The sequence below is a fragment of the Enhydra lutris genome, unplaced genomic scaffold, assembly GCF_002288905.1.
Source record: "Enhydra lutris kenyoni isolate GAN:26980312 unplaced genomic scaffold, ASM228890v2 scaffoldscaffold22, whole genome shotgun sequence".
Lineage (NCBI taxonomy): Eukaryota > Metazoa > Chordata > Mammalia > Carnivora > Mustelidae > Enhydra > Enhydra lutris.
Genome location: NW_019154106.1, coordinates 18,245,957 through 18,273,449, shown reverse-complemented (window position 1 = coordinate 18,273,449; position 27,493 = coordinate 18,245,957). Strand labels below are relative to the sequence as shown.

The 27,493-nt window shown below is 53.4% G+C and overlaps 1 protein-coding gene across 1 annotated transcript in view; it reads right to left on the bottom strand.

Moving 5' to 3' along the window:
• Positions 1 to 8,162: 8,162 nt before the first annotated feature.
• Positions 8,163 to 27,493, bottom strand: part of LOC111150038 (synaptotagmin 13) — a 44,288-nt gene continuing 24,957 nt past the window's right edge. The window contains exons 2-6 of the mRNA XM_022507358.1: positions 22,112 to 22,337; positions 19,266 to 19,400; positions 17,471 to 17,772; positions 13,549 to 13,678; positions 8,163 to 11,839 (exon numbers count right to left, since the gene is read on the bottom strand). Of these exons, the coding sequence (XP_022363066.1) occupies positions 11,535 to 11,839; positions 13,549 to 13,678; positions 17,471 to 17,772; positions 19,266 to 19,400; positions 22,112 to 22,337 (1,098 nt within the window). The 3' untranslated portion in view covers positions 8,163 to 11,534. The remainder of the gene's footprint in view (positions 11,840 to 13,548; positions 13,679 to 17,470; positions 17,773 to 19,265; positions 19,401 to 22,111; positions 22,338 to 27,493) is intronic.

Genomic DNA, 27,493 nt, shown 5'->3' with positions numbered 1-27,493 from the left:
TGGTTTTGGCATGTGGTCTGGGTTGATTTCCGAGTAGAACTGGTGCTGTATCTAGGCCCCACACCCAGTCTGTGATGAGGGCTCCAGTGACACTGGACCTCACGCCCCTTGACCCCTTCAGGTGGCTGCCCTAGCCTGGCCAGCCTGGGGTAGCCGTGGGCAGGGAGGCCAGGCCTCCTTAGGTGGGCGTGGCGTGTTTGGAAGGCAGGTGACTTTGGGACAGTCCCATTCCAGACACCAGCCTCCTGGGGGAGGTGGTGCTGGGTCATGGGTTGTGGTCTGGTTTCTTCCTCACGTCCTAAGGAGGGAGGATTTTGTCCAGAGACACACAGGGCCCTTCTTCTGCTTGGAGGGAGACCCCTCTCTTGCTCTCTGTTCACAGGGTCCTTTAGCTGAGTGGATGGAGCTGTGATATTTTTAAGGAGCCTCTGAGGTGATCCTTGTGCGTTAGCCAGAGGGAGAAAAAGTGCCCTTTGGGGAGGAAAATGGTACGGCCCTCCTCTTCCATCTGGCTTTCCCTCCCCCAACCCCCAATCCCCAAAAGTGGTGTTTTCTGCAAATACCTATGCAATCCAGTCTCCCTAGGAGCGTGAGCGCATGGAAGCAGGGGGTGTGTGCAGTGTGTAATACAAATATTACAGCATATATATTGTATATACTGACATATACAGTACGGATACACGCGAGTAAGAGATTAAATCACGTCTATATATCTATAAATAATATCCTATATATTTATACATTTCTATGTTTTAAATAGATATAAAAAATAGAGTCTATAGAGAGCTGGGAGAGCAACGGGAAAGCCTGTCGCGGAGCCCGGGCTGAGGGGGGGGGGTGGCAGGAGGCGGAGCCTCTGCGGTGGGAGGCAGGTGTGCAGGGCCTGGGGCCTCCTCCCCAGAGGGGACAGTGACCTGCTCCCCGCCCTCTCCATGCACTTTCTCGCCTTCCCTGCAGGCTTGGGCTGAGGCAGAAGGAGACTCGCGCTCCAGCCGCAGGGGCCCCCCATCCTTCCTCACCCCCCCCCCGTATTCCCCCTCCCCTGCCCCCCCCCCCCCCGCCGCCCCCGCGCCATCCAACGCTTTGGTTGTCAGTGCCACTTGGCACGAGGACGTGGTCTCTGGGCCCTGGTGGAGGGACCACTGCACAATTTCCCCAATGCCCTCCCATCCCACACCCCTCCCCCCGGAAGGAGCAGCACTGGTGGCAATAGGAAAGGTGCCAATTGGACCCGGGGGTGCCCAGGGAGGAGGCGGCCCTCCCCACCTTAGGTGCTTCTGCTGCCCCCTAGAGGCCAAGCCTCTGGAGGAAGGGCGGCCCAGCCTCCCTCACCCCCTCCAGCACCCCCTCCACCGCCCGCGGCCCCGGGCCTCCCCCCCACACCCCGCCCAGGGATGAGGCGGGCAGCAGGAGCGCCAGCCAGTGCTGCCTGACGTGCGGGGGCTCTCCGCCCGGGCAGGGGGGCACCAGAGAAAGGTGGGACAGACCTGCCCACACACTCATAACTTCAGTGGCAACTCAAGTTCTGAAGCCGGGCTTTGGCTCAGCCCACTTTGCACAGCTGCTGCTGCTGGCCGTACTCAGGACAACGCTCCCCCCTCTCCCGCGTGGAGGTCCAACGACCCCCGCAGCCCACCGCCACCATAACCGGCAGGTTTAGTTCATGTACACTGTTCTCGTTCTGTGACTCGGGGCAGCGGCTGAGCCGGGTGCCCCAAGCTTATCTGCTTCCGCTGGGGAGGATGCCATTCCTGGCTTGTCCCTGCTGCCACCCAAGGCGGGAAGGGCATGTCTGGAGGCCTGCGGGCGGGGTGGGGGGCACTGGTGCGGCTGGCAGACCGACGGAGGGCTCCTGCGGCCCTGACTGAATCAGGAGCCCGTGTAGCTTCCAGGTTTCTCTCTACCGTTTCTCCGCCCTGCAGGTAGGAGAGGAGGGGCTGATGGGGCCACCGGTGATGGGAGACAGCCCACGTTGGCTGCATCCTCTGCTCCCTGGACTGGCCTGGGCCTTTCAGCTCTCCAAAGGCACTTACCTCTGTCCCCGAGCCTCCTCTGACCCCCACGTCCTCCTCTCTCCTGCCATCTACCAACGTACCTCAGTCTCCAGCAGACCCACCCCTACACCTGTTGTCCGGGGCGGGTCTGTTCTGCCAATGCCCACCTCTTCTCCCCTCCACATCTGCCTGGGTCTCCTTGAGCCACAGCTGGCTGCCAGCCGGGGCCCGGGACACCCTCCAGTGCCTCCAGAGAGACCAGGCCAGCCCCTGCCACAGCGGTGGGTCAGACCCGTGGCCAGGGGTGGGCATCCCAGGGGAGCAACCCACGATGCACTGTACCTCAGAGAGAGAGAGCATAGCCTGGACCTCACGGGCACCGGGCCCCCCATCCAGGGGAGGACAACCGGTTACAATACCGCTCGCAAGAAGACAAGGGCCAGGCTGCCCTCGGGCACCCCTCCGTCTTCACTTTGGTCTCTGGGGAAGAGCCAGCAATCCAATCTGCTCTTTTTCGGGCCCTCTCTCCTTCTCTCCACCCCCACGCTGCTGAACCGGTTCATTTCAATCACAAAGGAAAAATAAAGTGGGGGTGGGGGGAAATACCTAGGAGTCTATTATCACATACATATTAATATGTTAATACTTTCTTTCTTTAAAAAAAAAAACCTCTCGATGTTATTATTTTGCAGACTACGCTTTATAGTACCTGTGTGACGGGCCTAGAACACTGGATACAAATAGAGCTATGTTGGTTTATCATAATATGTACGCAGAAACTTTCCTTTTGTCATATTATCCTTGTAATGTAAGAAGATTGTTAATAAAAGCATTTAAATTTACTCGCCAAAGTCAAATCTCTGCCTCCTTGCCTCCATCCCAGGCCTGGGCTCTAGGCCATTCAGAATGGGTCCCATCTCAAGGGCTCCAGGGTCAGGCTGGGAGCCTGCCTGCTGCCCCATTGGGAGGAACTAGAAGAAGCCCCTTCCTGACTCTTTCCCCAGTGGAGTCCATTTCCAGCAGGTAACCTACATGCCTCACCCACCCATCTGACCCAAAGGGGATGTAACTAAAACCATTTAAAATAAATCTAACTGCCCCCACATGCCTTTACGCCACAAAAGATCTTAGAGGAAGCACGCAGAGCTGTTGCCAACGGACTGTTGTTCTGATTCTCCCTCCCTCCGACTGCCTTGCTCGATTCTCAAGAGCATTTCCCCGGTGGTTTGCTAACAGCACTGACCTGGTGATGGGCGATCAGCAGCACTTTGCCCAAATTGTTTTAGAATGAAGATCGGCATAAATTCAATAAAGACACAGATAAGTGTTTTTATTCCTTCTTCTCAGGATGCGGAGCTCTCCTACTCTCAGTGTCTGCTTCCCTTAGTCTGGCTTTTTTTTAGGAGCCGATCCCTCTCCCCCTTTTTTAACCTCTGTCTTCTTAGTGCCTGCCATCTTCCTCCCAGCCTGCGACCCTCCCATCCCCTCCAGTTGGTCAATCAGAGGCTCTTGTGAAAGCCACTGCACAGTTCCCATGGAATGTTCTGGTTCTCTTCTTTTCCCAGAGGAGGGGGAAGAAGAAAGGAAGGAGCAAAGGGGCCTAGCTGTCCGTGTCTGAGCAGCCCAGGTGAACCAGGGTCTGCCTGCACCGCACGGCTGGCCATCCAGATTTGACATATTGGCAACCGTGTCTGGAGTTTGTGAATGATTCCATCACCGGGAAGCAAAGAACAGAAAGATGGTCCATCTGCACTTGGCCATGAGGTCATTCTCCCCAAAGCAGGGTTTGGAGGATGGGGTAAAGACCATGAAGTCTAGCCCACTCCCTTCCTTCCCCTTTCTCCCAAGCAGCTCCCCAGCAACCCTCTCCAAGATGCAAAGGACAAGTTGAGTTCAACTCAGAGAGAAGATTCAGGTTGCTGGCCAGTCTCCCAAAGACCTGAGAAGCTCCCCCCACGGGACAGTTTCTACAGTGATCTTTTGAAAACACAGATCTAGTCATGGTGTCCTCTCTGTTTAACCCTCTCCAGTGGTTTCCCATTTCCCTTGGAGTGCATTCCAAAGTCCACGAGCTTGACCATTGCCTTATGTAGTCCAGCCCCTGCCTACCTTCTGGCCTCAGCTTGTGTCCTTCGCACAGAGCTCCGGGCACACTGCCCTGCTCTGTTCCTCAAGCTCACCAAGCTCTTCTCTGCCTCAGGACCTCCCAATACCCCGCACCCTCCGCTCAGGATGGTTTCCCCCAGGATGGTTGTATGGCTGAACTCTTCTCGTCTTTTTTTTTTTTTTTTTTTTTGACAGAGAGATCACAAGTAGGCAGAGAGGCAGGCAGAGAGAAGGGGGGAAGCAGGCTGCCTGCCGAGCAGAGAGCCCAATGTGGGGTTCGATCCCAGGACCCTGAGATCATGACCTGAGCCGAAGGCAGAGGCTTAACCCACTGAACCGCCCAGGTGCCCCAACTCTTCTCGTCTTTTGGGGTCCCTCTCTAGATAGCCACCCTCAAGGCACTGTTCAGTGTTCCCCCTGGTATTTCCTTTTATGACATTATCTCTGTGTGCCACCATGTGTGTGTGTGTGTGTGTGTGTGTGTGTGTGTCTGTGTGTGTCTGTGTGTCTGTGTGTGTGTGTGTGTGTGTGTGTGATTGTTCTATATCTAGTCTTCCCCCTTGAGATTGTAAAGCCCACAAGGGAAAAGTGGAGAGTTTTTAATATCCCACTGTGTGCAGCTCCTGTCACATAGTAAGTATTTAATGTTCAGTGAAAGGTTGAACGAATGACTTTAAGCAGCCCCTTGACAAAAGTATAATCCCATTAATGCTGTATTGGCCACCGGGGGAAGTCCTGGATTCTTCCACTTCCTCTGTCTCTGCACTGGTTTCTTCATTTGATCAGGATGACCATGCACAAACCTGGCTACATCTGACCTTGACCCCACCTCTTCTCTAAACAATGCTGGCGGGGTGGCCCCTGAGGTGCTCCCTTGAGTGATACTCCACTCCAACTTGCTCTTGTCCCTTGAATAATGGTCCCTCCCAATGCAGGCAGGTGTCCCCTCTTTTCCCCAGGAAAGAGAACTTTCCAGCTCTTTCCAGCTTGGCAATTCTCAGTCCACGGTCCTAGGCAACACTTGAAAGCCACTGTGAGTGCATCTAAATTACCTTTGCAGTGAAGAGTCTTGGTCACTGGCCATGTATCAGAGCCTGGACTTAGGGTTCGAGAACACCCCATTCAGTCCCCTCTTTGCCTCTTACAAGCTGTCACTTATCTGAGTCTGTCTTCAGTGCCCAGCACAGAGCAGTGGGCTACTACATGCTATATGTCATCATTATCATTATATTGTTACCTCTTAGATCAGGATGTAGGTGCTAGAAAGCTGTGTGATTTCCCACTGCCGTCCTGGTTCCCCCAGAATTCCTGCAGCTACCCTGGATGAGGGGACTGCCTGTGACTTGTAATACATAGCCACTAACACTTCCTCTGCCTGCTGACTTGGACGCCTCTGCCTAAATGGGGGGGGGTTCACCTTTCCCCTCCCAGCCTTGAGACCCTGAGGGTGCTCCTTTTGCCACCAGAGCACATCCCACCTGGCTTTTAAAGAAAAAAGGGGCTACAGAGAAGTTTTGTTTGTTTTTTGGCTGGAAAAACCAGTTTCTCCTTGCTTGTCCCTGGCTTGAGCCCCCGGGGTTTCTGAAGCAGGATTCCTGCCAACACCCACTTGCCAAGGGGCGGTCCTGAAACACCAAGGAGGAGTGCTGGGAAACTGGAATGGGAAACCTTGCTCCAGCCTAGGCCACTTGCAAGACCACACCCAGCTGAAGGAGAACCGTCCGGGACCACTGGAGCACACGGTGGTCACCACTAGACTGGTTTCCTTGGCGACGCCTGGCTTCCAGCCCCGAGACCGACTTCCTCTCACCTCCCCCCAGAGAGGTGTCTGCCTCCATCTCTGGCTTGGGGAAGCTTCTGAGGTTCATGCCAAGGACCATCTGTGCAGGCTCACCTGCAGGAGGAAAAGGAGGGGAGAAGGGGGTGCAGTCCTTCAACACTCGCACCAAGAAAATGCCGAACAGCCTAAGTTTATCCGTAGCACCTCCTGTGGCTCTAGCCTTGCCAGGTGTCTGCTGGGGGAAGGGAGACAGAACAGATGCTGGTCTTCTGAGCTTCTGGAATGGTGGTGCTTCTAACTGGCAGTAAAAAAAAGAAAAAAAAAAGAAAGAAAGAAATTCTTGGGTGGAAAATTACCGCCAGCTCCATTAAGAGTAGAGCACAGGAGAGAGGCTGACTCAGAGCCTCAGGTGACATTGTGTTTCGCCTCAGGGAGTGGGTGACTGTCAGAGATGCTGGCGGGACCTCCCAGGCACAGGGCAAAGAGGGCAGGAACACAGGTGGGTGGGTTTTCTTGCTTCATGCACGAGACAGGAGACCGAAACTACGTATGAAATGTAAATCGTTGCCGGTCTAGGTCACAGAATCCTAATACCTTAAAGCAAGCGATCATTGGGTCCAAATTCATTTCAGAGACGTGGACACGGGGGGCCCAAACGCAAGTGACTTGCCCAAGGCCGCGAAGTGACACAGCCACGCTGGGATGTAGGTTCTTGGCTCCTACCCGCAGTGCTCTAGGCATGAGTGGGTTTTATATGCAGGGACAGAGCTTATTATGTAAGGCGGTTCAGTGGAAAGCCCTATATCAAGTGATTAATGAACTCTTCTCTCTTCCGGACTCTTAGATGTTAGTTTTAGGCTCCTGTGGGCCATAGTCATAGTTACCCGTGAAACACAGTCTGTATACTTAGCTCTCTGTGGGATAGGACCAACTTCTACTTAATTATGAAACTAAAAATTCTGGTTGTCATTACAGTATAAGAAATATGTGTAGCATATAAAATAAGGAATTGCACACACACAGACTTGGAAAGCAAAGACATCTCATGGCTCTCTTCATGGATCATTTCTCTTTTATGAGAACTTTGGTTTTAATCAGCCCTGGCTAATTCTCTACTGACTATAAAATTCAGGCCCTGCCCTCTGCCTGATGCCAGAGGCTCTGCCTCAGAGGCTGGGCTGCGGCAGCCGCCAGGAGGACCTAGGGTGACAGGCCTCCAGAAGTCCCCTTGTTCCGGTCCACCTTCTAGAGTGCAGGAGAACCACTGGCTGATGCACTGATCTCCCAGTGATAGGAGTATTTCTTTGGGGGATGTCTGAGAAAGAAGTCTCTAGTTCCTACCTGATTTTTCTTCTCAAGAATGAAGGCAGAGCCCCCAAGAGGCCAGAACCAAGGCCGGCATCCCAGCACCTGTGTAGGACCTTGGATTTGGTGTTCAAGCAAAGCCACCAGGGGGCTTGAGAATGAACACACACACACACACACACACACACTCTCACACGTGCACAGCTATGTACAGAGAGCCCTTCCTGATTCAGCTATTCTACTCACTCTTGGGGACATACCTTAGAGAAACTTGTACACGGGAACAAGGGGACATGCATGAGAATGTTCCTAGCAGCCTTATGATAGAAAAAACAAAGAAAGCTCTAAATGTACGTTACTAAGAGAATAGGACCATGGCCTCTCCGTACCATGGAATAGGATAGAGCGGCAAATACGTAAGTCAATAAATAAATAAACAAACGAGCTAGACCTACATAGATCTGCAGGGGTCAAGTTCAAAATTTTCATGTGCAGCCCAAATAGTGGGATGCAAGTTAAATAAAGTTTAAAACGCAAAAGTACTCTTTGGCTGCTCAGGGTTTATGTATACCTGGAGGGAAGGGGTGGAGACACGTGGTGGAGAGAAACGTGACGCTCTCCTGAGTGAAACCAAGGGGACTTCGATGGCATTCATCAAGGTTTCTAAAACTGGGCAGCGGGTAATGATGAGTGTTTATCAAATTATTGTCTGTGCGGGGCGCCTGGGTGGCTCCGTGGGTTAAGCCGCTGCCTTCGGCTCAGGTCATGATCTCAGAGTCCTGGGATCGAGCCCCGCATCGGGCTCTCTGCTGTCTAGGGGAGCCTGCTTCCTCCTCTCTCTCTGCCTGCCTCTCTGCCTGCTTGTGATCTCTCTGTCAAATAAATAAATAAAATCTTAAAAAAAAAATTATTGTCTGTGCATCTGATGTGTCTCAAATACGAAGCGAAAAGAAAAAAGAAAACACTGGGCCCCTGACCCCGCTGGAAATTATTTATTTACCACTGAGAGATTTTTGCTCCCAAGTGTGACACCAGACATATGACTACAATGTCTCATGCGTCTTTTTGTGCTTCAGTTCATGATCGAGAAACAAACACACACTTAGCACTGACAACAAGAAACACAGGCAGCAGAAACAGATCACAAGGACTAGGTCTCTCTTTTGGGGGTCTTCGCCTCAGTTTGGCTTACATTGCAGCTTCCTCCCCTTCAGACTCCTCTACATCCCCAAGAAACTGCCCCCGGAGAGCCTCTTCTGCATCCTCCCCTCTCTACATAGTGTCCTTTGGAGTGACGGGTCCCTCAGCCCACGCCAAGGATCGTATCTCAAAGTGAAATGGACAGTCCTGTGCGAGGCCTGGAGCAATGGGCACCTGGCAGATACACGCTGATTTGATGTGGGCAGTGGAGCCACAGGTTAATGAGGGTGGGCTCCCAGTTCTCTATCCCCTTCGCTGTATCTAGGAGAGAACCAGGTCACCTCGGCGGCCCCAGCCTGGTCTATGGTGGGTTCTCCCTTTATTTTAACCTCGCTCCATGCCCTTTTTAGAAAACGCTCCCGGCGAAGTACAAGGCGTGCCTTTCAAAAATGATCGGTTGATTTCACCCAGACCCGCTTACTCTAAGCTGGTAGTAAATTGCGAAGGGATCTGGTACAAGGCACCCAGACGCGAAGATTCCTCGAGTCCGTTGATGTGGCAGCCTGATGTCTCTGGGCAATTTGAAATTCACCAAGACAGAGCTCTGCTGGAAAACCACAGCAATTATATCCTCCTCTATTGTTCATTACACGTCTACGGAGGGCTGTGAATTGCCATCAGATGGCTGATGCTTTCGCCATGGAGAACTCAGGGCAGACTGACCTTTATACCACTTACAGTGTCTTTCTCTGTCTGGTCCCCCATCTATCCTGCACTTATTAACTCATCCAACAGATATTTATTGAGGGCCATCAGCTAGCTTTATTCTAGCTTCTTGGAACACCCCAATGAAGACAATGGACAAAATCCCACGCAAGACCTCCCTCGATCCTGCGCTTGCCCGCTAAGTGAGGTGGTGGTCGACACTGTTCTGTGGTGGCACTTGACTCCTGTCCAGGGCAACCTTGAGTCTGGATTCTGGAAAATGAAACCCTTAAGACACAAAGACATGGATGCCTGTGATGGAAAGACCATAGTCTGTAGAGCTGATGTTTCTGGCTCAGTCTACCTCCAACACCCTTCAGTGTAACTGTGAGGCAGGTGAATAGATTTATAAGGAAGCAGAACTTGTGTTTCCTGATGTTAAGTCCAGAATCCAGACTTTTCTACACTGTAGTGGCGGGTGTTACAGAGAAGAGAGTACCGGCCAGCCCCCAGAGGAAATGCTTTGTTTTCTTGGGGCCATGCTGGCCAAAACCAGGAGGTCAGAGTGTGCGGGGAGTCTTAGCAACATGCCATAGGGAATCACCAACAAATGCTTTGCCTAAAAAAGTTAAAAAAAAAAATGTTGGCAGGAGGTGACTAACCTTAAGGAGCAAACTCTCCAATTACCTGAAAAACTTGCCAATTAAACAGGGATTCGATATTTTTTCTGTCTCTTGGGATGCTTTTCTTCTTCTGCACAGAGATGGAAAATCACGACCAAAGGTGATGAGGTGCCCGCTCCGATCCTCAGGGAGAGGCCAAGAGTGGCCTGACTCGTCACAGGCCTGAAGCAGGCCCTTACCCACCTCACCCAGGGGTTCCCTTGCAGATGACAGGACTGGGTGACATTTGAAAGCCCAGAGCTTAGGTGTCAGTAGCAAGGAGCCCGAATGCAGAATCCATAGTTCTGTAAGTGCCTGGGATGGTTCTGGTCCCTTCTAGTCACTGTCAGCTGCCATCACGAGGCTTAAAGGTCACCTGCCTGGGGCTGTGCTTTGTTTCTAGCAGAGAGCACCTCCGGTGTTTGAGCTCTCTTTCATCTGCCACATCATTCGCAGAGACAGAGCTGCCATATCCTTTGTCCCATCTGACAGCCGGCCAACAACAGAACCCGCGAATCCTGGTTCCTGGGCAAATGGTATACCCAACAGCGAGACTCAGTGTCTAAGTGACCACGTGGACAGCTGTTTGGAATAAGAAGGTAGGAATTTGAAGCCAAGTTGCTGGTTACTTACTGATGAAAGTGGCAGGCCCTGAAAATTGAGGAAGGGAGACACATTCGCGCAAGACTTTTTTTCTATTTCAAGTTTCCTTCTTCGGCCACTTGTAGGCAGCCAGATAGAACAGCCTAAATCAACACGTGCCTCCTGTTCCTCCTGCAGTGGCTGGAACGCTGAGAAAGATGAATCTGTCTCAGAGGGTCACTTTGGTGATGCTGGTGGGCGTGACAACAAGCGCCTCGTGACAAACAGGGGAATCCCACCCACACCCGGTCAAGGAAGATCTCCCCGAGGATAACAGAAACGGACTTTGAGTTAAAACAACAGAGTTCTTCAATAAAAAGCACAAAGTCCAGTCCAAGAACAGGATCTGAAGAGCACAAAGGAAAAATATTAAGAATTAAAATGATTAAATTAAAAAGAAAACAAAACCAGAGGCCTCCTAAATTTCACACTGACGGTTGAGATGTCCAGCCTCGTAACCGGCTGCCCCAGGGTGTTGGGAGTCCTGACAAGGACTGGGGAAACCTGTCTGGAATGTTGTAGAAGGGATTTCTCCTAGCGCAGTGCTCCAACCTCTGCATCAAAACCGCACGGAGCTTGGTAAAAATGCAGGTGCCGGGGTCGTGGCCAGGAATACTGATCTGGAGTGTCAGCGGGCGGGTCCAGGAAATCTGCTGGTGATTCTTCACACACTAGGGTTCGAGAACCACTGGGTGACAGCCATGGGTCAGGGGCACGATGTCATGCTGGCTGAGATTTCATTCCACCCTTTCCCGTTCCCAATCCCTAACTCTACGAGTTGATCCAGGATGCTTTATGTCCTCCACTGTTCTTGCAATGCTCGTTTTTAAAGAGCCACATTCTCTGCGCTCATTCTTCTTCACGTTATGCGTTCTCTGCATCAGGCCTGAGTCCACCTGCCAAAACCGCATGTGGTCTGTATTTGACAAGGGTCTCTGCAATAGCACAGAGGAGCACCGTACCTTCCTCGGTGCCACCCGAATGTCCCGTTTCCACACACCGCCCCACCCCGCCCTGCTCATGTTTTGGAGAGACTTATGTACTAGGAGAGGCACGGGGTCCCAGCCTTTGCAAACACATCTGTCTCCTGGGTGTCAGAATGAGGATGGGGCACAAAGACGACGTTGCAGAGGACAGCAGGGCTGGAGGGGCGGGGTGGGGCGGGGCGGGGCCCGGAAGGGGAGGAGCCCGGGCGGCTGCCTACAGATGTAGCTGGTGCCACATGGCGATCTGCCGGCGAGGGTTCTTGAGCATCTCCTCCCAGTGGCTGCGCTCAGAGCCCGAGGCGTGCAGGCCCAGGCTGCAGAGGCCAAGGGCACAGCTCTGCCCCTCCTCATCCTGGCCCAGCACCTCCAGCTCCACGCTGGAGGCCTGCAGCAGCTCGTCGGGCAGCTCGAACATGATCATCTCATTCCATACGGGGTTGATCTTGTGCTTGGCCCGTTTTGTCTGTTTCTTCTTCAGCTTCTGTGCCTGGTGCTTTAAGGTCACCTTGACGGAGACATCTGGGGGAAAGAGAGACAGAAAGGTGAGCCTGTGGGGTGTGGACGGTCCAGGATAATGCTCTGATTGAGGGCTGGAGAGACAGGGTCCCTGGCTAAAGATGTACCCTAAGGCTCCCTCTCTCTGCACCCCCTCTGCCGGCAGCACCCTCCTCACTGGGCCACGCATTCATTCAGCAATGATTAAATGCCCACTGTGAGGCACTAGACATAGGGTTACAGCAAAACTTCCTGCCTCCGTAGAACTTAGGCCATAGTGTGGAAAACCCACGATAGTACGACACACCAAGGTGGTCACTGGGTAGCCCATGACTGGGTCAAGCTGGAACCACTACCTGCTATGAGCCCTTCCAAGAGTCTTCGTGTCCCACATCAACCCAGATTCCAGATAGTGCCTCCGATGTACCACAACTTGACCTTCAACTCAACCAGCAAAACAAAGCCATCCCCATGTCTTCATCCCCTTGGTTCTCCCTCCCAGCATTTTTGTTGATTATTAAGATAGAAGGTCTCCTGCTGATGGGTTGAGTTCTTCTCCTTTGTTGTTTTGTAAACATTACTAGAGCAGCCCGGCTTCATGTGGAGGGTGAGAGCAGACTGCCCAGGCCCCATTGGGTTCTGGGCCAATAGAGCTGCTCCCCGCCGCCTCCCCGACAGTAGCACGGGTCACAGGACAAGCCTGCATGGAACTTCGCTAGGCTCCGATGCTGAATTACGTTTTCATTAGTCAAGGTTCCCGAAGCTAATGGGAAAATAATTGTTCCTTGGTATTTATGGCGATAATTATCACCCCCATGCGGCTAGTTTGTTATTTCAGCAGATAGATTTGAGAGACAAAGTGTTGTGTCGTAATTGTCCTGACAGGAGCTGTAAAAAAAAAAAAAAAAAAAAAAAGGAGCAGGAGGCAAAGAATTGTCCGGAGGGGATGAGGAAAGGAGGCACGGAATTCTGGCCTTCAGCTGGGGGATCTGGAGGCAAGACCAGAGCTTCTGATTTCATTTGCCCAAAATTGTTTGCTCAGAGATTCTGAACACGGTGGTAATTCTTTTTTTGTGTCCTGCTATAAATACCTGGTTATTTATATCCTGCTCTGAGCACTTGGCGTGGGGTCCAGGTATCATACTGCTAACCAGTGCTGCTTTCCTGCTCCGACAAGAGAGCCTGTTTGGTCCCCAAGACTCGGGGGGCGGGTGTCTGTCTGTGCTGGGGTATCCAGAAGGAAAAACCGAGGCTCCCGGAATGTTGGAGAGAGGCTTACTTGGGTATATGGGGCACAGACGCCCTAAGCTTCAGGCCGTCTCAGCCCATGCACCCACACACCTTCTGCCAGCGCCCACACTCAGCTGGTGTGGGGGCGGCAGCTCAACAAAGACTGAGAGGAGAGAAGAGACTGGGGTTGGGTGCAGGGCACACAGGGATGGTGAGCTGAGACGGGACGACCGCCCCGCCTTCCGGACACCTGCTGGTGAGGTCAGTACAGTCCCGTGTGGGCAATGGGCTGAGCTAAGTTTCCTCTCTACAGCCCAGGTACTATGCTCTGTGGCTTCCTTGGTCCGATCCTCTGCTTCCTCTGACCCACGGGTGAGACTGGTTCTCCGCACGTGCACCTGCAGGGTCGGGAGCTCCAGGTGACTCGGACCCGGGCCCGATGAAGGGACTGGCCCGGGAGTATATGGAAATGAATGTAAGGAAGGGAGTGTAGTCTCACTCACCCTTCCCCAGGAGTGCCTTGGACTGGTTAGAATGGAGGTTCTTGGCCTTAATGAGTACAACCAGGAGGCGGTTGGCAGCCGGGAGATAGCTGATGGACAGAAGGACCTCCCCAGTTCCTGCAGACGGCTCCTGAAACAAAGAAGATGAAGGAGGGGGATTTCTCTTAGGAGTGGCTTCTGACCCATCAGCTACCGCTGAGGCTGGGGTCCCACTGGTCTTGTATCCAATAGGCATCCTAGAAACCCTTCACCCACCAATGCTGCTTTCTTGCAGAAGGGAGGAGGGCACAGAGGAATGATATGGAGTGTGAGCTTCAATAAGAGGTTTACATTTGCCACAAAATGTGATTTTCCAAATATCATATATTCAAACCTGACATATAAAACAGAATGAAGAGATGCCACTTAGGACGTGGCAGGAACAGAGGGTCAGGACCCCTTCTCATCCTTCACCTTTCCCTCCCACAAGTTCTTGGGGTATTTTTATAGAACACTAGGGTTCTAGGGGACACAATTTGAGAACCACTGCATCGACCGGTCAGGCTCCAGGGGCCGCGGAGAGGTGTGATTCATTACTCTGTTTGAGAAGATAATTCCTTCCAGCCCCTATAGGGCTGAGAGTCAATAACATGATGACAGATGCTGAGCGCAGCCCTGCTCGGTCAACAGAATGGCCAACCGTGTCAACAAAAAAGCTGGGCACGCGATGGTAGAAAGGGCACCAGAGGCCCCTGGCAATAAGTACACTCTGCGGGGGGTGGGGGTGGGCAGACGCCTCTGCGAAGCGTCCAACACACTTCGCCTCCTTTGGTGGCTTTCCAGAGTGTCTCCACTGGAATTCCGACAAGCAATTGTTTGGAATTTCAACAAATCCACCGAGGGACAAAAATGACCCAAAGAGCCCCCCCAGACCCAGGAGGCAGATGTCCGTCACAGTCCCAAGGCGGTAAAAGTGTGTACGCCCTAGCCCCGGACCACAGAGGGCTGAGAAATCCTGCCTTCCAAGCGCTGTCTGTGCTTTAACATGTGACTTCACTTCCCCAGGCCTCCAGGGCCTCATCTGTAAAATGGAGATAATAATACATCCACCCAGTGAGCCTGGGGCCCACGTGAATCGCTGTGGAACTGTCTGCTCAGAAGATCACCATCGGTCATCGAGGAAGGACAATCCGCATTTTTCGAGATGATTAAGTGGGAATATTGTTTTTGGATGAATAGGAGCCAGTGTGGGCTTTGGGAGTGAGGCAGGAGGAAGCTGGCCAGCCCTCTGCCCGGGTCACCCCTTTTCTCCAGGGTGGGGGGATGTCTGCGACATGACCCCACTGACCCCAAAGATTCAACTGGTCCTAAGTAACTAGTCACATGACAAAATGATTTGGGAGCTACCAGGGACTTTTGCAAGGGCATGAATAATAGCTGTGAAGACTATTTAAACGCTTACTGTGTGCTAGGTGCAATTGTGTTACCGATCCCGCCGAGGCTGGGGCTCCACAAAGCCCTTCCCCAGCACGTAGCCTACAGCTGACACGCAATAAATGTTTGTGAGAAAGTAGGGGGAGACATCCTGCTGAATCTTGACAATCACCCTGGCGACGCTAACTTGTTCCCATTCTGAACATAAGGTCTTGACCCTCCAGAGGGCACATCGCTGCCCGAAGTCCCGCAGCCCAAGGAAGGGAAGCAGCAAAGCGAAGCCTTAGTGGAGGTCTGGCCTGATGCCGCAGCCCAAGTTCTAACCCGGAGCTTTCCCCGATGAAGCAGCTAGGCCCAGGGACCTGTCCAGGCACCCAGAGGGATGTGCCCAGCCTCCTGGCTCCAGACCACTTCTTGGAAGTCCACGGTGGGCCTGGGCTGTAGTCACAGGACAATCTGGCTTCCGTGTCCTGCTCCCCCGAAGCCAAGCGGGAGGATCCTGGGCGCGTCAGCCTGTGAGGGGCTCGTCCCCTTCGTGCCGGGGTGCCTAGAGCCCCGGGGGTGTCCCCGTCTGTACCAGACCGACAATTTTAGCAGCCCCTGCCCCTCGGTTCTGCAGCCTCACCCTGCCCACCAACTTGCTCTTGGGCTCTCAATGAATTATCCAAGATGCCCTTGGAGATGCTCTACGATCCCGGGTGACGCCACTGTTTGGCTAAGTGTCTTCCGGCGAGAACCGGGGCACAGACGGCCCCTAGGTTAACCCATTCTGGCCTAGAGGAGAGAGGCCTCAGGGCTGTGGTCACGGAGGGCTCCACCCACCTTGTTCACCCCAGCCCACAACCCCAAGCTGGGGCCAGGGCCACCCCCTTGAATGACTGCTGTGCCCCCAGCTCCTGGCACAGGGCCTGGCACGTGCTGGAAATTGGGCAAGGTGTTCCCAGGATGAAGGGATGCGTTTTGCTCTCCTAGGGGAGTGACAGCAGGTCTGAGCCGTCTGGCTGGAAGTCCCTGAAGCCCTGGGGAGGCCCTCCCCCTCCAGAGAAAGCTGGTTTGGCAGCTGAATGGACCACAAGTGTCCGATGTTCTTCCCAGCCCTCGCTCCCCCACGCCGGGGCTGTGATTCCGCTCGGGGCCCAAATTGCACACTCATTAGGGAGCCTGCTGCAGATCAGCCTGGCTCCAGCGGAGAGTGGCTGTCAATTTTTATCAAGTGTCTGTGGCTGGGAAAGAAAGAAAAATAAGGCGAGGAGGAGATGATAGTCTAAAGGGGGCCAGCGGGGAGTGAAAGTGTCCCTCAGGAGAGGTCCCCTCGGAGGGGGGCCTCGTAGGCGGTGACCAGAGGGCAGCACAGGACTGAGTGAGCCAGACCCAGCTGGCCGGAAGGCCAAGCTGGCGGTGTCCCAGCTGGGTGACCCCAGGCCCCACCCCTGTAAATGAGTCTCGGTGTCGTTCCTGCCTAGCTGCTCTAGATAAGGACTGAAGTAAAATTCTAAGCACAGCAACAGATGAACAGAGAGTAAGTACTCAAAAATGAATGCCCTTTGTAGTATTTTTATTACTCGAGCATAGCAGTCAGCAAGTTTTCTGTAAAGGGCCGGGGAGTAAATACATGGGGTTTTGTAGGCTATGCAGTCCCCCCATAAGGCACTGATCCGCTGGTTGAGACCGGTCCCTGGAAGGCTCCCGCTAGGCTGCACTGTGGCAAACCCTTGAAGGAGGCCTCGATCCTAAAGGATCCTAAATGATCCTGATTTAGGCCTTGATGGGCTAAATAACCACATACCATCCCAAGGCCTTGACCTCTCCGACCCCTCACTGCCGGGCCTGTGAGGAATACCGGTTTGTTCTCCAAGAACCCCCGCCTGAACAGCTCAGCCTCTCGGCAGACCCTTCTCTCCCTCTCTCAGCTCCCGCAGCAGCAGAGGGGTGCGGGGAACCAGGGCTAGGGGCCCCAGAGCACTGGGCTCTGCCCCCAGCCCAGTCCGTCCTTCAAAGCCCAGCACAAACACTACTTCCCACCATGCCTTCTAGAACTCTCCATCAGAGCACTTCGGTTAGGTGTCTTAGGATTCAACCCATGTCCCATATCATCACTTGTCTGCTCCAATTTATCTCTTGGGTCTGTAAGTTCTAGGGATAAAGGCGTCCTATGTGGTGCCCATCTCCCCAGCAGTGCCTGGCACATAGGAGGGACAAAGGGCGTGTACATGAATTCAGATGGGGTATTACTGTCAGCATTAGAATCCACACACTCATAACACACTCATAACACATTTTCCACGATGGCAAGCAAGCTAGAAGCAAATCAGACGCCGGGAATTCCACAGCCTGGGCTGTGGTCTGCTGCAGCCCTCCACCCCGTCCACGACTCTCATCTTCCTTGCACGCACAGGCACGCACGCGCGCCGGGAGGGTCTGTGAAGCTTGCTGCGTGAGCGCCGGCCCAGTCCCATCACCCCAAGCTCCACCAACGGGTTTCACCTTTCCTGGAAAGACATAACCCTACCTTAACTGAAGTCTTCAGCTCACCCCACTGGGCGGCCCCCAGAGGCCCAGATGCCCCATCCAGGCCCAGGCAGAGCTCCCCGAGCACGCTGTGGCGGGAGAAGCGGTCGCAGGTCCGCAAGGTCAGGCGCAGCGTGGCTGTGGGGAGCTCCTCCTCCGCCAGGGGGAGCACCAGGCCTTCCTCCCAGGTGGTGTGCAGCTGCCGCTTCTTCAGCGACGTCTGGGCCTCCACTGTGCCGGTCCTGTTGGCCACACTGCCTTGGACGTAGCAGTCACAGCCTCCATCGTGGCCGCTGGTCACAGCTGCAGCCAGGGAAATAGTAACACAGTCGTGGGACTTCGCAAGAACTAGGGGACGGGGGCGGCTCATGCTGGCTTGGAGTGGCCGTATCCAGCTTCACGGTCATGACCCCAGGAGCACAGGAGCCCCCAGGCTGACCACCATGGCTGGAACTCCCCCGAGGTAGCCCGTGTCAGCTCATGCTGGTTCCTGGGAGAACAGGGACAGGATAGGGTCCTTCCCAGAGCCCTACCCACCTCATGACCCTGACGTGTCCCCAAGACGCCAAGACCCACGAATGGCGATGACTTCTGTGCTCCGATCCTGTTCTTGTTTGTTCTGTACCTTCAATATTTACCACACAACCATTTGTGACACACATCACTTGGCCACTACCTCTGTTGTTTTCTCATTCTGAACTCTGGTGTTTCTAATGCTTCCCAAGGTGGGCTTATTCCAGAAACTTATACCCCTGGTGCTTTTATGGCTGGCTACTCAATGATCACCTGAGAAAGGGTAGCTGACCTTTCCCAAAGAGAAGGTGAAGGACTGAGGCCACGTATCCCGCTAGTACTCTCCACCCGGCTCCAAGGGCACTGGGTTTAGTCCTGGCTTTAGCACCAATAGCGGGAGCGATCTCAGACAAGTCACCCGAGGTTGCTAGACCTCAGTTACCTAATCTGTTAAATGGGACTATTGTGAAAACCAAATGCACTCAAGGATATGAAAAGGCTAAAAAATCTTGAAAGAGAATAATAAAGAAAAACACCCCCTAAAAACATAACATTTAATACAAAAGTCTGATTTCTCCTGCTCACAGCTCCCAACTCCCAGGAGCCATAGAATGGACTATTGTTAGCTCCAATTCTTTAGCTAAGCCTCAGCTTTGTTTGCTGATGGCAAAATGAACTGTTGGGGATGGAACACCAGGGATATCGTGATCCCCTTGGAAAGACCACCCAGTTCCTGGATTACAGAAACTTTGCTGCCCATTCAGAACACCCTTCATATCCAGCACAAAGCTCCATTCAATGTCAAAGGCACCTGTGACAGAGAGAGCTAGCTAGTCACCCAAACCCCCTTTCCTCTTTCTGCTGAGCACCCACTGAGCCACACTTCCCAGGCTCCTTGGCAGTCAGTGACCATGAGTTCCAGGAGTGAGCGGGAGGGATGCATGGTCTATGCAGGTCATGGCTTTTAAGGGGGAGGCTGTTCTCTCTCCTCCTTCTCCCTCTGTTTCCACCTGCTAGATACAGATGACAAGGAGACCTGAGAGGACTGAGGGGCCCCTGATGGAAGGAGCCCGGCCTCTGAATCACCACTTGGAGTAAAGATGTTTGCTAACCAGGATTCTCCACTTTGGATGTTCTATTGGAGGAGGGGAGAACCCCACACATTTCAGGGTCTGTTGGTTACAGAGTGCTCCCTCTGCCACAGGTGCTCCCATCCCTCCCGCCCAGCTCCTCCAGGGGAGATGGGCACATGGAAGCCCGTGGAAGTCAAATAAAAGTAATACCTTCCAGACGAGTCACAAACAGTTCTGCCTTCTGCCGGTCATAGTCCACACGGTAGTGGAGTTTGGGGGCTTGGTTCCAGCTGGCGGCCTTCTCCGGGTTCCAGGTTTCCATGACACACACATCTTCAACCACACCTGTCAAGAGAGGGAAGGCCGTCACTGCCACCTCTATTAGGGTCCCATTTTCCAGATCACAGCTTTCCCATCTGCCACGTACACCATGAATGCAAACTGAAAGCTCCATAACTGGGGGGCCAAATTGTGGTGGCCACACCAGGGTGACACCTGTGGTCCCAGGATGACATTTTGAAGGACTGTCGCCACCCAGTGGGCAAGACTCAGGCTTTGGTGTCACACCTTGTTGCCTTGTAATAGTTATGTGACCCTGGACTTCTCAGTTTCCTCATCTTTACCATGGGAATGATCATAGTTCCTCCTTCCTAGAGTTACTTGCACGAAATGAAATAAAGTGGGGAAAGTACTTGGCCCAGGACTCAGCCCCTGGTGAACTTTCGAGAAGGGAAACTGTCAGAGCATGTGTGGTCCAGGCACCCTGCTTCAGGCAAACCAAGCTCAGGTCTCCAGCTCCGCGTCTCCTGGAGTCTCATCCTTGCTCTGCAGGAGTTCACGGATAGAGATCAATGTGAGAGAAATGAATCAGGAGGAGATGCTGGGGGCAAGGTCAGGGCTTGTGGACGTGACTTCAGTGCAGGTGCAATAAATGCTTGTGGAACCAATGAATGACCGCAGCTTTATTTCAGACGTTCCTAAACCCACCAAGATTGCTCACTTGGCCTTCATTGCACTGGAGCCAAACATCTGGAAGACTGCCATCACTCAAACACACTCCAAGAATTAGAGGTTCCAGCAGCTGTAGCAGACGCCACTTGAGGCAGATAGGAATTTAAAAAATTTTGATTTTCAGAACAAATTTAGAGAGTAGCTACTTGAAGGACCATTGAACTTCCTAAATGAAGTTCCTCGCTATGAGGTTCGTGCAAGTGGTGAACAATTCCCCTGATGTCTAAGTCAGGAACAGATTGACCAGGCTGTGAGCAACGCGTAAAGTGAGACCAACACACACACAGGACCCATGTGGCTTCTGAGGGTCCTACACAGAGGAACACAGCAGGGTCAGGGACAGAAAGGGCCGGCCTGGCACCCAGAGCTCTCTGCTCTCAGACAACCTTAGCCTTCAATTTCAAAACCAAACCAAAACCAAAACAAAGCCAGCATCACTTGGAAATGCGGAATGGATTCAGCTTCTAGAAGCAGGACGCTGAGCCCCACGGGGGGTGCTGGGGATCATTGCGGGTGGGAGTAGGACATGTTCAGCATCCCAGAGACAACATCCAATTGATCTGGCATCTCCCTCTGTGGCACACCCATGCCTGTGGTCAATATTTGCTGAAGAATTAATTCCTGATAGCTTTCTGTAGGGCTGGTGTTTGGCTTCTGGGGGGAGAAAGAAAAAGAGGAATGATGACCAAGAGAAGATGAGCTAATGCTCTGAATTTTTCAAAGTTCCAGACTCTGACATCCTCTCCTGTTCTTCCTGGTGGAAAGCATCCAATCCTGGCTTCATCTGGGCTTTGAGAAATTAGGACTCCAACCATCCACCCTCAAGGCTCCTCATACAAGCTCTTCCCCACCCTCCAAGTGTAAGCTCTTGAGTCCTCAATGGGTCTGTTTTCGTCTATTTAAAATGTAGGTCTCTCAGGGCACCTGGGTGGCTCAGTCGGTTAAGCCTCTGCCTTCGGCTCAGGTCATGATCTCAAGGCCCTGGGATCGAGCCCTGCATCGGGCTCTCTGGCCAGCAGGGAGTCTTCTTCTTCCTCTTCCTCTGCCCCCCACCCCGCTCATGCTTTTCTCTCTCTCCCTCAAATAAATAAATTTTTAAAAAATCTCTAAAATAAAAATAAAATGTAGGCTGGAGGCTAAAAGTGGAGCAGCTTCGTTCATACCACAGGCACTATGTGAATTTGTTCTTGAAGAAATGCCGGACTAATCACTGTGGTCCTGGGTGGGTTTTGGAGGGGGGTGCTGTCCACTGGCCAGAATGAAATACAGTTGGACCCAGGCCAGAAGATGCATAAAAATCGGGGTCAATGCCAGAATCAGTTCACTGATTCCTCTTCCACCATCTCTGTCTCCAACTACACAAACAAAATCCCCAAACCACACAACAACCATTCTCCTGGCTGTATTTCTTGCCTCCTTGTGAAAGCCTGCGTGCTCCTTTGGTTTAAGGATGGTGTCTGCTTTGCGTACCTGCCCCAGTGCCCAGCATAGCGCCGTACCCCTGAAGGTGTTACATCTTGAAGTCCACATTGATGAGAAGGAGAAGAGGAACACCATAGTAACAGTGTGCTGTGATTATGTCCTTTGTGCCACTCCCTGGGCTGAACACTTTACACACATTATTTTATTTACACTGCACAACAAGCCTATGGGGCAGATGAAAGTGCAGTCCCATTTTATGTATGAGGAAACTGAGGCCCAGAGAGGTTAGCAACATGACCAAGGCCACCCAACGAGTACATGAGAACTGAACCCATGACTCTGAAAGCCTGTGATCTAATCATTAATCAGGACTTCTCTACAGACTTGAAAAGGACTCTCCATTGCCCGGTGGGAAGCTGGAGGCCCTGGAGGGAGGCACTGTAGCAACATATCTGGGAGAATAAAGCACTGTGGTTCCAAGGCCCCGGGCCCACCTGCTTGCCCAGGGCCAAAAGCTACGGACTGACGCTGGGGCTGGGCTAGGCCCAGCATCTACAGGGACGCCGCTAGACCCGCCCCCCAGAGTGCCACCTGGTGGGGAACCAAGGGCAGGAGACCCCTACCGTTCTGAGGAAGGATGAACAGCTCCTCCGTGACCTGCCTCTTGAGGCGGCTGTCCTTTGGGGCCTGGGGGCTGGCAGGGACAGCGGGTTCCTCCGTGGTCCTCAGAGTATAGTCTGCATAGTTGATGACCTCCGGGGCTGTGACAGCTGGCCTGGGTCCGTAGATGTCTGGGAACTTGAGGAGGGCTCGGGGCTGCACGGGCTCCGTGGACTTTTTAACATTGAACTGCAAACACACATCACTCTGCTTAGTCCATTAGAGGACCTCCCACCTGCGTGCCACCCACAGAAAGGAGACACTATGACCTGATCTGTCACGAGGGGCAGAGTGAGGCTTGTGGTCCCTTTCTGCTCCAAGGCGAGGCACCCCAGAAGTCGAAATGTCACCTCCAACCCCACCAGAATCCATGACATCATGAGCGGTGGCAGGGCCCAGTGAGATTTGGGCCCTGTTCAACCATCCCTCCTTCCCCTGATCCTTGTCCTCTGCTGAGCCCCCAGGGGTTATCCCCCGGGCCACTTGTCTCTGGTCGGTTCCCACTCCCTCTTCCACCCAGTGGCTCAGAAGGGCCAGGGGTCTCACCACACTTTGAACAAAATCCAAACTTCCAGCAGTGACCTTCAAGCACTTGCCCCACCCAGCCCCACTAACCTTTCTGATGTCCCAGAATTCTCCCTTTGCACCCCTCCAGCCACTGACCTCCCTGCTTCTCAGATAGGCTGAACTCTTTCTGGGTCTGATTTCCTGGCCCCAACCCATCCCCCAGAAACCACCCCTTCCCTACCTGCTGTGAATTAAGTCCCTCCACCATGCCTGTCCCCTCCCTTTCCCCACATCATGCTCTTGGCTGGATAGGCTTGAGCTCACTCTATATTGTTGTAGTCATAGGTTGGCCTGTTTGTGGCCAATCCTGTGTGAGCCCTGTAAGCCCAGGGATCATGCATGTCTTGTCTTGCTCCTTCTGTGTCCCCAGTGCCCGCAGTGCCTGCTCAAAGGGAGTATGTAATACAAAACTCTGGCTAGGGCTGCCATATTTAGTTGCATGGTTTGTGCACTGCACAAAGGAGCTTAGATGAGGGGCAATGGGGGTCAAAATGCAGTCTGTGCACCACTTGCCCAGCTGTGTGCCCTGAGGTGGGAGCTTAGTCCCCCTGGAGTAAAGGGCATCTTTTTCCTTACACAAAGGCCCGCGTGCTTGTGAAGCTTGAAGTCTGCAGGGCTGCCTCACACAGACAGGTGGAATCTTCATCCCTCCCTTAGGGACTGAGATATCTTCTACCGGAGGGATTCAGACTTATATACCAGGCAGCAATATCAGAGGTCTGCCAGTCTCAGGGAAATCAGGGACTGAGGACTGGACCTGGATCTCAACATGCTGGCTGGGTACCCCACAATGTAGCCCTCAAGTTGGGTCAGGTACGGAGCCATGGCAGCATCCCCCAAGAAGCCTCCTACTCCCCTGTGCTGGCCCTCCTGTCTCTCCCCTTTCTGTGGCTGCTAGAGGGGCCAGTCAGGGGTCAAGACTGCTCTCTCCAGTGACAGGAGTGACCAGGGACTGGGGCGTGGGGCCTAGGGGAGGGCTGGGGTGAGGCAGTCCTGCAGAGGGTCAGCGCTGACAAGTTCACACACACTATTTCAAAGCATGTGTTCACAGTGTTTGCACACTCTGCATTCCACTACCCTGGGACAAATCCTGGACATTATGCCTTCACTGACACTCTGTCCTGGACCATTCTCAAGGGAGGCTAGACCTTGGGGACAAGGGATTCATAACTGTCTGGATAACAGATGAGGAGATCACCAGGGCTCCCAGGGGCCAGAGGCAGGAGCTGGTGTCTCCTCGCCACCGTGTGGGTCATGGTGGTCCTTTCTCTCCCAACACCCTAAGGGACTTAGGGGGTTAAAAACACTTTATTCCTCTCTCGGAAACACTGCCCAGTGGACGATAGTACAACCAAATGAGGGCACCACCATCCCGATCTCTGCTGGGTGTGCCTGCCACGGTGGGGCTCGAAAAGCATTTCTGACCTCAGTGCAACGAAGCTTCCCACGAGCAGACAGTGGGGGGGTGGCAGGATTATACCTAGACCAGCCTGGCCCAGAGCCCCTGTCACTGTGGCCCCGGATCCCCTCCCTGCCTTCAAGTCTTTGCCAGGCCCAACACCCACCCATCAGAAACATGTGTCACCCTTACACGTCGTGACGAGTCCCCCACAGAGAGACCCGTATGATCTGCAAAATCAGGTCCCCCCTCACACCCTCACCCCACTGACTGTGTCACTGGGCACCAAGGGGCCTGGCTCCTGGTGCTGACCCGACCTCCAGAGCCAAGCAGCTCTTGGCAGGTCATTTCACCTCTCTGAGGTGTCCCCTCAAAGGACAGGTGATTTCTAGGCGGGTGCCACTCCTACATTCTGACCTCTGAGGACGTAGGAGACACAGCTCTTTATTTGCAGGTACAGGTGATCTGGGGAGCTGGTCACTCACTGGAGAGTAAATAACAGGTGTATTTGGCCTTTGGGGACAGCAGTTCCAGAAGCGGGGGCGGCAGGCAGTCTGTGTAGGTGTCTGTGGAGGGGAGGGGGTGGGAGCTGACGGTGCGTGCACAGGGCAAGCAGGGGTCTGGGAGGCCAGGGAGGGCATTAGGGAGGAGCCAGGGCATGAGCTAGACTTGAAGGAGGGGCGGATTGGAAAGCAGGGTGGCGAGTGGGGAGGGGACGGGGTGGTGGCGGGGGGGCTGCCCTCCTGACTGGGGCAACGACTGATGTCCCCACATCTTTTTATCCTCCACAAAGTGGCGCCCACCTCCAACATTTCATCCAAGTCTGGGTTATCCTTATTATACTATTGTACAACAAGGAAAAGGGCTTGAGGAAGTTCAAGGTCATATCATTGACAAGTGGTATATAGTTCAGCCTCCAGATATTTTGACACCAAATTTGCGTCACTTCCACAGCCCTGCAGCTGCTTCTCTAAAAAAAAAAAGTCCATGTCTGTCTTGGATGCTGGATGCTGAGCAGCGACAGCCCCTGCTGCTCCCTCCTGTTCCTCAGCGCAAAGGCTTCCCACTGGCCGCTGGACACCCAGCCCCTTCTTGGAGCCACCCTGTTGTCACTTGTTGGGTCCAGAACTAAGGTTGTTTGGCTGGTTTGGGGGATACTTTTGTAGTTTCATATTTGATTTCATCCCAGTTCAATCACTTCAGAAGAGGGTTATGTTGATGGATTTCCAGCTGAATCAGATTTGGCTCATTCTGCATTTTTCATGGGAAAATAATCATTGGGCTCAATTCTGAGTGAGGTTCGCTCTGCGTTGCCTCCAGTCTCTGCAAGGCCTGGGTCGGCCTTCCTCCCTACTCACTGGGTCTTCATTTGTGTGCCCCTGAAGAGCTCAGGAGCCTCTGATAAGAGCTTAAAATGCAGCTCCAGGGCACATAGTTGGGGTTTTCTTGGGTGTCCACCAATATCCATCCTCTCCATGCTGCCCTTCCTCCAGATCGCCAGGTTTTCTGAGTCCCACCGCAGGCCCAGCAGTGGGGTGGCGGCGGGTGGGGACCTGTTTAGCCTAATCCTATCAGGTCTTGGGTGCTGTTCCCACCACAGGAGTTGGTGCCTGTCCTGGAATGCCAACCCAGACAGAATGGAAGGACTTGCATTTCACAATGGTGGAAGAGATTCTCTCCCCAGCCGGACAGGAAGCCTGTGGCCCTGTCTGGCAACTATGAGATGAGCCAGTCTTAGAACAAAGTTGACATGGTGGACAGCAGGGTGGAGAGAAAAAAGGAAACTCTCTCTGGGGACAGTGTCCTCAAGCCACTGAACCAGCCAAGCCTGGTGTCCCACCTCTGCACCGGTGGTCACACAAGCAATATTGTTCTTCTTGATTATTCGAGTTGGGATCGGCGTCTTTGGGATTTGCAGCCAGGAGCCTCCAGAACTGAGGCACACTGCGTTGTTCTTGAACATCCCAGGACACCACTGCCTCTGGTAAGAGGCCATTCCCGCTTCCTGAATGTCTCGGCATCCAGCTGATATAAGATCCCGTGTGGCGAGGGCTCCCCGAAGAGGAGAGTGATTCATGGGCCTTCACTGGGCTGAGAGCAGAGTCTGATGGCTGCTACATGACTCTCTCCAAGTAGGAAAAGCAGCGGCTGATTGCCTCTCTTGTCCTCTCGTCCAACCTTATTTACTGCCTTTCAAAAGTCTGGTTCTGCCTCATCTTTCAAGGACATCTATGTTTCCTCTTTTAACAGCTGGAACTTCAGTGCCCAAGAAGCAGAAAAGAGGTTTGGGAGTGAGGGAGGGGGGTGAGTGGGGGGCAAGGTAGAATGGCCGGGAGGAGGGAGGCTCCCCGGGTGGGGGAAGCAGACTCCCAGAGAAGGGCCCATGTTAGAGCCTAACCCTGCAAGGCATGAGGGACAGGATTTGGAAGTGCGGATCCTTCCCCCACTGTCCCTTGAACTCAGGGTGGAAATATGGGCACCAACTGAATCAGGGAGTGTTTCCGGGGACACAGACATTCAACAATGAGGGAAACACCCACCTGTGCTGGCATGACCGGTACGGAGCCAGGAGGCCCCTCTGATGGGTCTCTGCACATTGTCCTGGCCTCGCCTGTCTCCGGGGCCTCGGGCCCCTTGCTCCTGCCTGGAGTGGACTCTGAGCAGCTTCACCATGCTCATGTCCATCCCACTCCCCTCTTGCCACCTGTCGTGGGGTCTCTCAGGGGCAGCTGAGGTGCGTGAGACACCCAGGGACACTCTGGACCCACCCAAGGACAACCCTGATTTGCCAAGACTTAACACTTCATGGGGTAGGGGGCCAGGGTTGGGCAGGGGGGCTTGACCATAGGGAGCTGGAAGCCAGACCTGAGTTCTTCCCCTCTCCACCTGCCTGCCCCTCCCAAAAGTATCTTCAGTCACCTCTGGGAAGATGCCACCTCCGACAATCGTCCCAATGCCAGGGGGTGGCCCGGCTCCGTGACGCCCCCTGTGTGTGGCCTCCTCCCCCTCCCTCCTGTGCCCCTTCATACTTCCTGCTGAAGAGCCGGACAGAGGCCTCCAGGCAGGCTCAGCTCTCCCTCATCCAGGCTAAGACAGATGGTGGGGGGAGGGAGGGGCGAGCCTTCATTTAATGAACAAATATTTATTGAGCCCTACTACAGGCCAGGTCCTATGCTAAGTGTCAGGAACACAGAAGTGAGCAAGACAGATGCTGTCCTTCCCTTATGGGGCCTGTGTGGGAAAAAGAGAAATTAATTATGCAGCTAATGATCTGTAAACAAACGCTTAACCTTACCAGAGACGTCAGGCAACCCCTTTCGTGACATGATTGATTTTTTTCACCTCAAGGCTGTTTATTACATTGGGCTCTTGAGCTAGG